The 14165-nt window shown below is 39.4% G+C and overlaps 2 protein-coding genes across 4 annotated transcripts in view; both read right to left on the reverse strand.

The window, feature by feature from the left end:
* The window catches only part of ash1l (ash1 (absent, small, or homeotic)-like (Drosophila)), a 35641-nt gene extending 32566 nt beyond the window's left edge, over positions 1 to 3075 (reverse strand). For 2 of the 3 annotated variants that reach the window (XM_037794386.1, XM_037794384.1), the window contains exons 1-2: positions 2904 to 3075; positions 765 to 869 (exon numbers count right to left, since the gene is read on the reverse strand). The gene's annotated coding sequence lies outside the window, so the exon portion shown is untranslated. Of the gene's footprint in view, positions 1 to 764; positions 870 to 2811 lie in introns of all 3 variants that reach the window. The other variant, XM_037794385.1, reaches the window with a different exon arrangement.
* Positions 3076 to 6671: 3596 nt separating this feature from the next.
* si:ch211-81a5.1 (E3 ubiquitin-protein ligase RNF115) lies at positions 6672 to 13348 on the reverse strand. The gene is made up of 9 exons (XM_037794397.1): positions 13221 to 13348; positions 11670 to 11728; positions 10904 to 10961; positions 10599 to 10810; positions 10120 to 10188; positions 9896 to 9974; positions 9599 to 9692; positions 7501 to 7616; positions 6672 to 7295 (listed from the first exon to the last, which is right to left on the reverse strand). Exons 1-9 carry the CDS (start codon positions 13296 to 13298, stop codon positions 7173 to 7175), a joined length of 888 nt encoding a protein of 295 aa, XP_037650325.1. The 5' UTR covers positions 13299 to 13348; the 3' UTR covers positions 6672 to 7172.
* Positions 13349 to 14165: the final 817 nt, after the last annotated feature.

A 14165-nucleotide genomic window follows, 5' to 3' on the forward strand; every position in this document is an offset into this window, starting at 1 on the left:
AAACCCACCCCCAACGCCATTCACACGAGGGGCTGGCGTCTGCCCCTAGAGCTCCGTGTCATTTCCAGGGCTTTTACTCCATCGGTATGATAGCCGTGCTCAGGGGGGGAGAGAAGCAGCCACATTCCTTTACTACTACTAGCTACCATTATGTTTGTATCATCTAACAGCGGAAGTGCTCAAACATGAGTCTGCAACACACCATGGTCTTAAAACTAAAGAGGTGGCTGTAATGTTTAAACCTGCAATGACAGGTGTCAGTCAGAGCAGCACCCTGCAAACATCCTCAGTTCCTTCCTTCTTAAAATACACTGCATAACATTTGTGCATTTCATTAATTACACTTTTCCTCATGTTATGCAAATAACGTGGCTGGACAGCAGGAGGGCTGAACAAACCAAATAACGTTTTTTATCTGCTTTCGGTTTCCAGTACAGTCAACACTGCCCACCTTCAAGGACGCACCACCCTAAATTTACTCATAATCACTCAGCAAATTCATCCCTGTTTAGTCATACTCATAATAACTGTGTCAATCGAAAGGAAATCCGGCCTCAGAGGACGTGCAGTTTCTGACAGCACATTAAGGTGACACTGCTGCAATGCATGCAGTTAAATAATTTAGCAAAAATGAGTGTAAACATTACATAAAAATCAGTTGAAGGGACTGACAGTAACAGTGAGCAATCTTGTTTCCTACACTGTCATAACAAAACAGCAACAATACATTAAAATGTATGATATTCACAATATTATGCACTCACCTCTGGTAATTGTCCAGAAACGGTGTTTCACATTATTTGGCTCTGTGTGTCCTCTCCCTTCGTGCTGTATCAACGTGGTGGCCACATATTTTTATCTTCCAAGTGCTGAATTGCCCAAAAGAAAAGGTGGAAAAATGTCAGATTTAGGCTATTTAAATGTTATCTTTAAAAGATATTAACCTAAAGCATACAACATGAGCATTCAAGCTACACTTTGCATAATAAATGCTGTTTTTTAGATGTTGCCAAATAGATTAATAACAAAGTTATGATCTTGAACGCAAGCAAATAGTCAGATTTGGGCTATTTAAATGTCATCTTTTAACAGATATTAACCCAAACATGAGCTAAAGCGACAAGAGCATTCAAAGCTACACTTTGCAAATAATAAATGCTGTTTTTCAGATGTTGCCAAATAGATTAATAACGTATTGTTCTTGAACCCCAATCAACAATCAATGCACACAAGCTGTTGACCACAAAACGGTTTGTCAACCTCCAAAACACAAAGTTGCAATGGTGTAAGCCGAGTGTCACCGTCTAAAGCATCCCCCCCACCCCTCCAAAACAAATGTATTTCCATTATATTTAGGATAATAACATGCAAGGCAGTAAAGTAATAATATAACCTCAATATAACCCATGCATTGTGCAAAAGTTTTGCACAATAAAAGCTGTTTTTTTTTAGATGTTGCCAAATAGATTAATAACAACATAATGATCTTGAACCCCAAAAATCCCAATCAGAAATCAATGCACACAGCTGTTGACCACAAAACGATTTGTTAACCTCCAAAACACAAAGTTGCAATGGTGTCACCGTCTAAAGCATCCCCTCCACCCACCAAAAAAAACATGCATTTTCATTATATTTAGGATAATAACATTCAAGGCAGTAAAGTAATAATATAACCTTAATATAACCTATGCATTGTGCAAAGGTTTGTATAATATAACCCATGTATTGTGCAAAGGTTTGTACAATATAACCTTAATATAACCTATGCATTGTGCAAAGGCTTGTATAATATAACCTTAATATAACCTATGCATTGTGCAAAGGTTTGTATAATATAACCTTAAAATAACCTATGCATTGTGCAAAGGCTTGATTAATATAACCTTAATATAACCTATGCATTGTGCAAATGCTTGTGCAATATAACCTTAATATAACCTATGCATTGTGCAAAGGCTTGTACAATATAACCTTAATATAACCTATGCATTATGCAAAGGTTTGTATAATATAACCTATGCATTGTGCAGAGGTTTGTATAATATAACCTTAATATAACCTATGCATTATGCAAAGATTTGTATAATATAACCTTAATATAACCTATGCATTGTGCAAAGACTTGTACAATATAACCTTAATATAACCTATGCATTGTGCAAATGCTTGTGCAATATAACCTTAATATAACCTATGCATTGTGCAAAGGTTTGTATAATATAACCTATGCATTGTGCAAAGGTTTGTATAATATAACCTATGCATTGTGCAAAGGTTTGTATAATATAACCTTAATATAACCTATGCATTATGCAAAGGTTTGTGTTTATTTTGCAACAAGCTACTAGCTCCCATCACGTCCAATAATAGACTGTGCATCAATGGCACAACTGGCAGCAGCTAACTAGCCATCTATCACTTTGAGGGGCGATTTCAACCACATTTTATCAGCTTTAACAAACAATATGTGTAACATTAAAGCTGCTAAATGAGTCACAAAACGCCTACAGCTTTCTAACAATGTGTAATACACCGATTGAATGTGACACAAGTGCACAAGTGATGCACATAACCGTACATCTCCTCGCAGGCACATTCTCGTGTTACTACGACGGACAGCTAACGATGCACTTAGCATGTCAAGCTAAAAGCAGAGAAAAAAACACCGTAATGTTGGTTTTAAAAAGACATTTAAATCGACAGAAACGAGAAATAAAAAACGTGGTGTTAAATTCCAGCGGTTTTATGGTGTAATAAGTAGATGCAAAGCGCCGTGAAGGGTTATTAAAATAAAAAAAACACACCAACTGTCAACAAAATGGCGGCTGCGTTGAATCAACAGAGACGTTGAAATGGGTCTCTCTCTTCTTCCTCCTCGAAGGGTACATTTATATCCTTACAGCGACTCTGGTGTATCCGTTAATATCTCCCCGAGATGCTCCGGTAAATCCGCTCACACGACACGCCGTTTATGTGGCTACAGGCCGGGGATGATGTGTCAGCAGCTCGGGCCTCTCTGTGGTTAGTCGGGCCTCCTCCATGTCTCTGCTGCTTCAGCCCGGATCGCTACTGTCTCAGTACAACACGGGCACTAGTGAGGGGCAGTCCGGAGCTTTTTAGTGAGGCGGAGCATTTGGCTCAGCTCATCAAAGAAGAGCCGGTTCTTTTTGGCTCCCGAACGGCTCTTTTCGTTTTACCACTTCTGCCTTTTTATAATTCAGCCAAATTTAGCGCAGTTTTGATTTTTGATTAGTATGTGTGCACATATATCACTTAAATTATTTAATATACTTATACTATATTTGTAGGAGTCAACATTGAAGTTGTTGACTCCTACAAATATCTTGGCACCCAAACGGCTCATTGTTTTTACCACTTCTGCCTTTTATAATTCAGCCAAAATGTAGCACTGTTTTTGAGCTATGATTTTTATTAATTTATTTTTGTACTTTGTACTTTGCACTACTAACTTTTTTACTAACATGTTTTGCACTATGGAACTGTGATGCTGGAAACTTGCTCACCAAGAAGAGCCGGCTCTTTCAGCTCCCAAACTGCTCTTCGTTTTAACCACTTCTGGCTTTTATAATTCAGCCAAAATTGTGCACTGTTTTTGAGCTATGATTAGTATGTGTAGTATTAATTATAATTTTTTTAAGTAAGTTTTTATTATTAGCATTATTATTTTATTTTTTTGTTCTTTGCACTACTAACTTTTTTACTGCCTTTTTACTAACATGTTTTGCACTATGGAACTGTGATGCTGGAAACTTGAATTTCCCTCAGGATTAATAAAGTTATTATCTATCTATCTATCTATCTATCTATCTATCTATCTGTGTGCACATATATCACTTAATTCATTCAATATAATTATACCAAACCTTATAATTTCCAGAATACCATAATTTTACATGCTGCTTCGTTTCCGACTGTCACTCATCTTTTCTGCTATTTGCGCACCGCACTCCTCTCTCTCTTTCTCTCCTCCTCTCCCTCCTGCTCTGTACCTGTAGACCAGGAGTCTGCAACCTGCGGCTGCGGAGCCACATGCTGCTCTTTATATCCGCTCCAGTCGCTTTGTGGATTTATAAAAAAATTATTGGAAATGTTTTTTGTTTACATTTTCATTTTTAATTATCATTGTTGTAGGTCTATGGTACGACGGTATGACGGAGTATTAGGGCCAATGATGAAAATAAAATAAATCTGACATTTTGAGAATACAGTCATAATATTACGAGAAAAGTTTTATGAGAAAAAAAGTCGTAGTATTATGAGAATAAAGTCATAATATTAGTATATATGTATAGTAATATAGTAGTAGAAATTGTAAGTGTTATTTTCTTTTTTTCTCGTAAAGTTATGACTTTATTCTCGTAATATTACAACTTTTTTTTTCTCGTTAAGTTATGACTTTATTCTAGTAATGTTAAGACTTTTTTCTCGTAATATTAAGGCTTTTTTTTCTTGTTAAGTTATGACTTCATTCTAGTAATATTATGACTTTTTTTCTCGTAAAGTTATGACTTTATTCTCAAAATCTCAGATTTCTTTTACCCTCAATGTGGCCCCTACCTCACTGCAAATGTGTTGCGGCTCCAGACAGTTTTTTTTTTTTTTTCCTAAAATGGCTCTTTTGATAGTAAAGGTTGCCGACCCCTGCTGTAGACCGTCAGTGTGCCGCGCACCCCACACCCCCCCAAGCTTGATGGTATGATCCTTGTCTTTCATCACCTGATTGGTCGCACGGACGTCATTAACACAACATTCAGTCACAGTCGGTGCATGGAGTGCCCGTGTCGCGGAGAAGATCGTCCTATCATTCTGCCTTGAATTATTAAATAAAGAAAAGAAAAAAAAAATGTCTCTTGGACAGGAGCCGGCTCTTATCGTTCACTTAAAAGAACCGGCTCTTTGAACCGGATCTTATCGTTCACTTAAAAGAGCCGGCTCTTTGAACCGACTCGTTCATGACCTACACATCACTAATACTCAGTCCCTGAGAGGAGAGGAGGAGGAGAGGAGGAGGAACCGAGGAGGGCGGAGGGGAGGAAAGGAGAGCAGAGGAGAGCAGAGGAGCAAATGTCGGTCGGTTCCTTGCTGCGGTCCTCTGGTCATTGACAAAAATGTTTCATTATTTCACTATTTTTGGGGTTGCTTGTGTAGCTGTGTTCTGGGTTGAGGGTGTGTTCTGCTGCTATGCAACAGTCACCTGTCAACCTGCCTGGTCCAGCTGGTGTCAACATACAGTCTATATAAACACACCTAGACAGGAGGAGGAGGCAACAGGAGCACTTTAGCCTATAAATAAATCATTCCTGCTCCATAAGGATGGTAGTTCTTCTGTTCTGTCCGAGCCGAAGTGATTAGTCCACTAATATCTGTCAGTTTATTGATGTACAATAAATAGGCAATGTTTTTTTTAATATATATAACCGATTAATCGGTAGTGTATTGAGAAAAAATAGTTATCTCTGGTTCCAGCTTCTTATGAGGATTTGCTGCTTTTCTTCCGTTTTTTTTTTTTATTTTTTTATCATTGCAAATGTATATTTAATTTAATTTCTTTGGGGTTTTGGACCGTGTGTCACAAAAAAATTGTATGGATTGGCATTTTATTGTTTTAATTAATTTAATTAATTAATGTTTAAATGATTAATTGATAAATCGTTGACGAATAAACGAATCGATAATGAAAATAATCAATAGTTGCGGTGTGCTATATTCTGCTCTATTATTTTCTATTCTTTGTTGTTGTATTTGGCTTTTGTTAGATTATTTATTTTTATTTATTTTTTATTTTTTATTATTTTACTATATAATAACAATAATAATATTAATAATAATAATAATAATAATAGACTATATTTTACTGTATGCTGTGCTATAGTGGAGTCACCTATTTTATTCTATTAGGGCTGCAACTGCTTATTGTCATTATTGATTAATCTGTTGATCGTTTTTTTTCAGGTTAATTGATACGTTTATAAAATGTCAGAAAATTGTTAAACAATAAAAATTAAAAATAATTTAAAAAAGTTACTCAACGTGCAAGGTGACATCATTTCTTCAACTTGCTTGTTTTGTCTGACCAACAGTCCTAAAAAATTAAATTTATAATGCTATAAATGAGATAATAAAGCAGGAAATTCTTCCATTTCAGAAGCTGGAACCAACAAATTTTCTATTTTTTTCCTTAATAAATGACTTAATTAATTATCAAAATTAGTGACGATTAATTCTCTGTCATCGACTATTCGATTAACTGACTTGTTTCAGCACTATATTCTGCGCCACTGTATTCTGCTCAGTATAGCCAACAATATTGAAACAGTTGTATATTTTATATTCCTGTAAACTCTATGATATACTGCACTATTTTGTTTTATTAGATCATATTTCAATGGATTAGGGTATATTTTACTGTACTCTATATATACTGCCATATTCAAGTAAACTTTTCTATTGAGTTCTATTGAAGTTTAAAATCTGTCAAAAAAATATCTATAATCGATATAAAGCAGTAACCACTTCAAAAAAGCCTCAAATGTTCTGATTAATACAGAGATCGGTTGGTTGAGCAATAAAAAGTCTGCAGTATGGTTATGAATATATCTGCGTCAGACTGTCTCCTGATTAGGGAGATGAAAGAAGGTGCAGAGGGCGGGGATCACAGGGTTAGGCTTTAATATAGAGAGGAGATCAACGCTGAATCAGACTGGGTGGAAAACTAAATATTCCGCAGGAGGAAATCGTCTTACAAAGAAGCCTTAATGCAAAAGTGTTACTTCATAACTCTGTGAATTCCCATCATTTTGACAACCGCTGGCAGCTCAGCGGCGATTAGTTCATGACATCAAAGTCAGTCATTCAGAAAAGCACTTAAGAGGGCAGTGTAGCAAGAAGGACACATCACCTCCATGTCTTGTCTGCAAACTGCACGGTCCTTTTGTGTGTAGAGTGGCTTAAAAGATGTTGGAGTAGAAAAACATAAAAGGTCCTTAGCAAGAGATGAGTGAAGTGAGAGTTGAAGCTGCAAGTTATTGACTGTGATGCATGTAACCTGTTTTATTTAAAAGCAGTCGATGCGGAGGGAAAGGTCAGAGGTGCAGAAGCGTGTCTCTTTGAAAACAGTAAAGCAGGTGTAGAGATGCTTGTCAAGTTTCTCAGATCGCCTGCCTCTCCTGTTGCTCCGTCCTGATGGAGCGAGCGTCTGGGGGTTCTGATGTGGGCGGGAGGCTGTTGTCGACGCCGTCGAGGCTTTTTCGGCACACTGGGCAGGTATCGTGCTGTGGGGAGGAAGAGAAAAAAAGTCAGTGGTGTAACAACATCTTTCCAGTACAACCATGAGAAAAACATTTGGTAACAAAAAATGTTTCCATGTTGTCCTCAATTCAGGATGTGTGACACACTCTTAAAACCTTCATGACAGATTTAACAGACCTTGAAACCCTTCAACCCACTAGACCACATCCACTCCTCGTTCGTCCTTACCAGCTCCAGCCAAGGCACTATGCATTCACTGTGGAAGTAATGGAGGCAGGGCAGCTTCCTGACAGACTCCCCTGATGAATACTCCTCTCTACAAACTGGACACTCCAGTCTGCAGTCTGGGAGACACAAACAACAACAACAGAAACAGAAAGTATGAGTGTGTGGGTGTGCAAGAGAAACAGACACACACACACAGAGAAATAGATACAGTCATAACATTCCTGATGATTCATAACGCCTCAAATGTGCAAAACAGTTCTGTTACAGTGCAATGCAGTGATACTTTTTGTAATGTAGTCATTTCATTTAGCTAACACAGTTTAATTTATGATGTGTGAATAAAGATTTAGCAGCTTTCATACCACTTAACAATGAGTCATATTGCTTTTACTTCAGATTTTATAAATGGCTAATAGGTTGTGTTTTCTTTTTAAAACAGTAGTAAGTCATTATAATACATAAATGGTTGCCATGGCTGCAAGAGAAACCTTCCACTACTTTTTAGAAGTAGTCTGCATCCAGGCCAGAAAAGAAACATTCATTAATTACTTACTGATACTCATAACTAGGAAAGAGAGGAGGGAAGGTATGATAGAAGGAGGAAAGGAGTGAAGAGGTAAAATATATATATATATATATATATATATATAATGGAAGACACAAAAGATAGGAGGAGGTAAAGATAGGAGAAGGAAAGGAAAGAAAGACGGATGTAAGGAAAGCTAGAATGAGAGAAGAAAGATAAGAGGAAGTAAGGAGAGATAGGAAGAGGAAAAGAAACATAGGAGGGAAGGAGTGATAAGAGGAAGTAAGGAGAGATAGGAAGAGGAAAAGAAACATAGGAGGGAAGGAGTGATAAGAGGAAGTAAGGAGAGATAAGGAAGATGAAAGGAAAGATAAGAGGAAGGAAGCTATGATAGGAGGAGGGAACGAGCGAAAAGTTAAAAAAAAATGGATGGAGGACGCAAAAGACAGGAGGAGGTAAAGAAAAGATAAGAGAAGGAAAGGAAAGAAAGAGAGCGATGCAAGGAAAGCGAGGAGGAGGCAAGGGGAAAGTAGGAGGAGGAAAAGGAAGGATGAGAGGAGGAAAAGAAAGATATGAGGGAATAAGGAGAGGTAGGAAGAGGAAAGGAAACGGGGAGGGAAGGAACGATAGGAGGAGGAATGGAGAGAAAGAAGGATGCAAGGAAAGCTAGGAGGAGGAGGAAAGGAAAGAAATTAAATGAGGAGAAAGGGAAAGATAAGTAGAAGTAAGGAGAGATAATGAATAGGAAAGGAAACATGGGAGGAAAGAAGGAGCAATAGGAGGAGGAGATGAAGAGCGATGCAAGGAAAGCTAGGAGGAGGCAAGGGGAAAGTAGGAGGAGGAAAGGAAGGAAGAGAGGAGGAAAAGAAAGATAAGAGGGAATAAGGAGAGGTAGGAAGAGGAAAGGAAACATAGGAGGAGAGAAGGAGCGACATGAGGTGGAAAGGAAAGAAAGACGGATGCAAGGAAAGCTAGGAGGAGGAAAGGAAAGAAATGAGGAGAAAAGGAAAGAGGAAGTAAAGAGAGATAGGAAGAGGAAAGGAAACAAAGGAGGAGGGAAGGAGCATCAGGAAGAGGAATGGAAAGAAAAAGGGATTCAAGGAAAGCCAGGAGGAGGAAATGAAGAAAAATGAGGAGAAATGAGGAGAAAGGGAAAGATAAGAGGAAGTAAGGGGAGATAGGAAGAGGAAAGGAAAGATAAGAGGAAGGAAGGAAGGCTAGGAGGAGGAAATGAAAGCTTGGATGAGGGAAGAAGAGATAGGACAGATAGAGAGAGGGAAGGAAAATAGGAGGAATGGGAAGAGGGGAGGAAGGAAGTCAAGAAAGCAGGAGGAAAAGAGAGATAAAAGAGAAGATGAGGAAAGGACCAATAAGAGGGGGAAAAGAGTGAAGGAAAGATATCAAGGGGGAAGTAATGATAGGAGGAGGAAGCAAAGATGAAAGGAGGGAAAGCAAGACAGACAGAGTAAATGAGACATAAAAGAGAGATAAGAGGAGGAAAGGAAAGATGGGAGGAAGGAGGGAAGGAAAAATAAGATGGTGTGCAGTATGCCGTGATGCTGGGATGGCTACCTGTCTGTTCTTGAGAGATGCAAACTGTTGGCAGGGACGAGATCATCTCCTTCTCTGCAGGAGGTGGACCTGTGCTCTCCAACTGTCCTAACAGCTAGGTGAGTGGGACAAGAAAGTACGGAGGAGACATGAGGCGAAACAAGAGAGTCCTAATGGATGGATAAAAGCATGAGAAATGACACAATGGGAACAGAATTTGAGGGTTTTGAGTTTCATTATAAAAGGTTGCAAGAGAGGGAAGAAGAAGAAGGAATGCTTTGTGTTTAGTCTTAGAAATCACCACCTGATATCACTGACCTCTGTGATGACAGCGTCCAGACCTCCCTGACCCCACGCGTAATCACCAGGGTTTGAGTGCAACTGTAGCATGCTGGATCTGAGAGATAAAAAGACAGAGAGCAAAAGCGAGGGAGAGAGACAGAGAGAGAGAGAGAGAGAGAGAGAGAGAGAAGGAGGTTATCACACAACGTTAGATGAAATCAAAAATAAATGATGTGAATCGAAAATGAAAAAGCGCTTACAGGGCAGCTGGTGCAGCACCGGGGTTTCCGTTGCTGGCGAACAGGCCGGCCAAGAACTGCTGCACCATCCTTGAAAGGGCAAAAAAATAGACAGCAAAGATGTCTGCTTAAAAAACACATACTTTACTTCATATTCAGCAGTTTAAATTCATGCCATGCCTTTATGGTTTTACTTGGAGTCAGTAAATCAACTGATGCATGCAGCTGTTATCACAAGAGTGTCCCAAAGCATACTATATACTGTACAGTCTGATACTGATACTTGCATGATACACAAGATGAAGAATAATGATTTTACATAGGGATCCTTAAGCATGGACTCTTTACGAACTTTGATTAAGAATAGTTATTATTTTATTCACTAATAACAAGACATAAATATAAAGAAATATATAAACAACTGGCACACTAAAGGATTTTGCCATCGTCATAGTTCAGCACACACACTGGTGATGATTCTGTGTACCATGTTCACACACCCTTCCACTGCAGGCCTTTGTTCAGGCCTGGACGACCTCTCTTGTTCAGGCTGGAGAGGAGACTCTGGCTCCCCGGCCTCGGCAGCGCCCGGCGACACCGGAGAAGGACGGCTCTGACCTGCAGATACCTGCTCGCTGTCGTCCGGGTCGGACTCTGAGGAGGGCGGATGGGACAGCAGAGCAGAGCGCTCCATAAACAGCAGCTGCCATAACTTGGAGAGAGAAACCAGAGAAGCGACATGTCAAACAAAAGCCTCAGGAGAAAGAGGAGTGTACATATTAAAATGCCATTTGTAAGGACGTACCTCTGAGAACAACGAGTTTGAGTCTTCACTGGCCACTGATGTGCTGTTCTGCAGGAGACTGGAGAGTAAAATAAAAAACAGTTTTAGTATCAGTGGTGTAAAAGGAAAAACATAACTCTTAAGAGCCTGACACTGTCACTGCGACCATCATGCATTCTAATAATGAGAGGACCTATTATGCTTCAGTGCTTTTTCCCTTTAATTTAGTGTGTTATATAGTGTTTTGTGCATGTAAAAGGTCTGCAAAGTTATAAAGCCCAAAGTCCATGCGAAAGGGAGTTTTTGTCCCCCACAGAAACACTGCTCCTTTAACTGCCTGAAACGTCTTGCTCGAAGTCCCGCCTTTTTATCCGTAACATGGTGATGTCACTAAGTAACATATTTGCGTATAACCTGCCTTTCGGCCAGTTTGGCACACCCTCAAACAAAGCTAGTTAGAGCAGAGCTGGAGCGGAGTCCGAAAAGTTTGTTTCAGTTGACCAATCACAACATAGCGGGCCAGCTGACCAATCAGAGCAAACTGGGCTTTTCTGGGGGGGAGGAGCTCAAACGGAGCATTTCACAGCAACCCAGCACAGCCGGTATGAGAAAAGTAAAGCGGTTTTTGAACATTAAAGCATGTAAACATGTTCTATTAGAAACCCAAAGTACAAGTATGCACATGAAAATTTGCATAATAGGTCCTCTTTAAAACGTTTTTTTTATAAACCAGAGTATACTTACAGTATAAAGAGCAGTAAATCTAAACACCAAAACTGAGCTGTACCTGGAGTCTTCTGTCACCTCCTCGATGAAATCAGAGTCACATCTGGGGCAGACGAAATCCTAGAAGAGAGAAACAAAAGAATGTGGACACTCAAACAAACCTTCGGGGATTAATCTGCTGCTATCAGAGCCTCCATTCTTCTTAGGAAGGCTTCGGACAAGGTTTTGGGAACTAGCTGCAGAGTGATGTTGGCTGATAAGGTCTGGTTCACAGTAGGTGCTCCAGTTTATCCCAGAGGCTCCTGGATTGGGCTGAGGTCAGGGCTCTGTGCAAGCCAAGTCAGTCAATTTCTCTCACACGAAATTTGGAAAATCATTTCTTTATGGCTTTGTGGTCACTGTCATGCTCAGATTATTATTTATTTTTTGCCCCTTTTATTAGATAGTGACATGACAGGCAGAAAAGGTGGGGAGTTAGAGAGGAGTATGACATGCCTCAAAGGTTCCTGGCCAGAATCAAACCAGGTACATTGCAGTTATACAGTATGTATTGCATATTGACACATTGTTATTATAATGTCTCCAGTTTGATTCTGGCTGATGGGGACCTGTCACATGGCATCACTTTTATCCTAAATGCCTAAAAATAATCTTTAAAAAATAGGTCTAGTATACAAATTTGGACTGTTTACTCCACTTCTATATTTTGATTTGAATGTTTTTATGTTTGCTTTTAATGTTTGTTTTTACTGCCAAGAGCTGCTAAACTGTTTTTCGTTGTTTTCCATGACAATAACAATAAAGTCTCTACTCTATTCTATTTATCTGCATAGGGGTTTCCCTATATTTTGGTCATATGATGGGGTTTTTTTTGGAGGGGGGATTCTGTTTATTACATATACTGCAGATTAATCCAATATCTCTCCGTCTCTCTCTTACGCACACACAACACACGTGCTCCATAAGCTCCATCACAACAATATCCGTGCGTAATGGTGCCATGACAAGTGTCAGCTGCGCACCTAAATGCGCTCCAACAGAGACTGTCCAGCAAAAACTGTGAAAGTTAAAAAAAGTTATGTCTTTCAGTTGCTTGAGATGACAAAAACATGGGACAAAACAAAAACGGGCTGTGGTTTTTTTTTAGAGACACATATTTGTGGCTTCATGGTATGCAACCGTTTAGAAAACCCTGTAAACGCTTTATGCATGTGCATGTGGTGACACCCAGCCTGCTCCTCCTACTGGACGTCTCTCACTCTCAGTTTGACAGAAGACAACTGGAAACTAGAGTCGCCAATAGTGGTGCGTCTAAATATGGCAACATGAATCACCAGATTTAAACTCTCTCTCTCTCTCTCTCTCTCTCTCTCTCTCTAATGGAAGATCTTGGTGCATGCTTTTACTCACATAAACAACCACCGACAGGCTGTCATATATGTGTGCTTTAATGTTCACACTATCATTTAAAAAAAATGTCAAATTAATCACTTCATTTAGCAAGTTTAAAAAAAGAAAGAGCTCTAAATAAATCTTTAATCCTAACCCCTCCAGGATTATTCCCAGCAGCACGCGTACGTGGAATAAAAAAAGACTCTCCAAAGTGACTCACCGGGAGTTTTGGGTTAGTTTCACGGTGACAGCAGTGACAGAAGAACCGGTGTTGTGGTGAATCCGCAGCCTCCGCCATCTTCACGGTGACGCGCAACCGGCTGACGTCACAGACGGTCGGTCGGTGTGGCAGCAGCCCATAAAAAGTCTCAACCGGTTTGTCCAACCGGGTCCGAGCAGCAGTCCCTGAGGGGTTTTGGTGCACCGTGAGATGTGTCAGAAAAACCGGCTGCAGCAGATGGCACATTCATATTATGAACGAGCAGGCAATGCACTCCTCACATTTATCATTTTTATTATAAATAAAGTTTATAAAGGCTTCATGATCAGACTTTCTGTTGCAAAGATCAAGTTGCTAAAATAAGCTCAAAAAGCAACAAGTTGGATCACAGTTTCCTTCAAGTGTGTTGGGTGTCGCCAGAGAATAAAAAATGTTTAAAGGGGAACTATGTGCATTATCCAAAATTCATACATGTTATTCCTATGATCTAAGACAGTCCAAAAAATATTAGTAAACATCAACAAATCTCTCCCAAATCCAAAAACTAGAGTGCTAAAACTCAAATTTGTGATGTCATAGGGTATAATGTGTGGAGCTGCTCCATAGACGATGAATAGGGAGAGATTTTCTACATGACACTGAGAGCACCCAGGGGAATGATTTCTCATCTCACAACACTACAAAAGAGTAAAGCTCATTTGGGTATTAAAAAAAGGTCCTGTGGGTCCATAAAATCTCCATTCATCGTGTATGGAGCAGCGCCGGACTTTATACTTGATGACATCACAAGTTTGAGACTTACTTCTCTGGTTTCTGGCTTTCAGAGAGAGCAGCTCATGTTCACAAATATTGATTGAACTTTACTCGGCTGTTGGAATAACATATTGGAATTCTTCATCTAGGTGGTGTTCCCCTTTAAGCGGATTTTAAAAACACAAATTTGGT

Source organism: Sebastes umbrosus, chromosome 15 (genome assembly GCF_015220745.1).
Source record: "Sebastes umbrosus isolate fSebUmb1 chromosome 15, fSebUmb1.pri, whole genome shotgun sequence".
Taxonomy (NCBI): Eukaryota; Metazoa; Chordata; class Actinopteri; order Perciformes; family Sebastidae; genus Sebastes; species Sebastes umbrosus.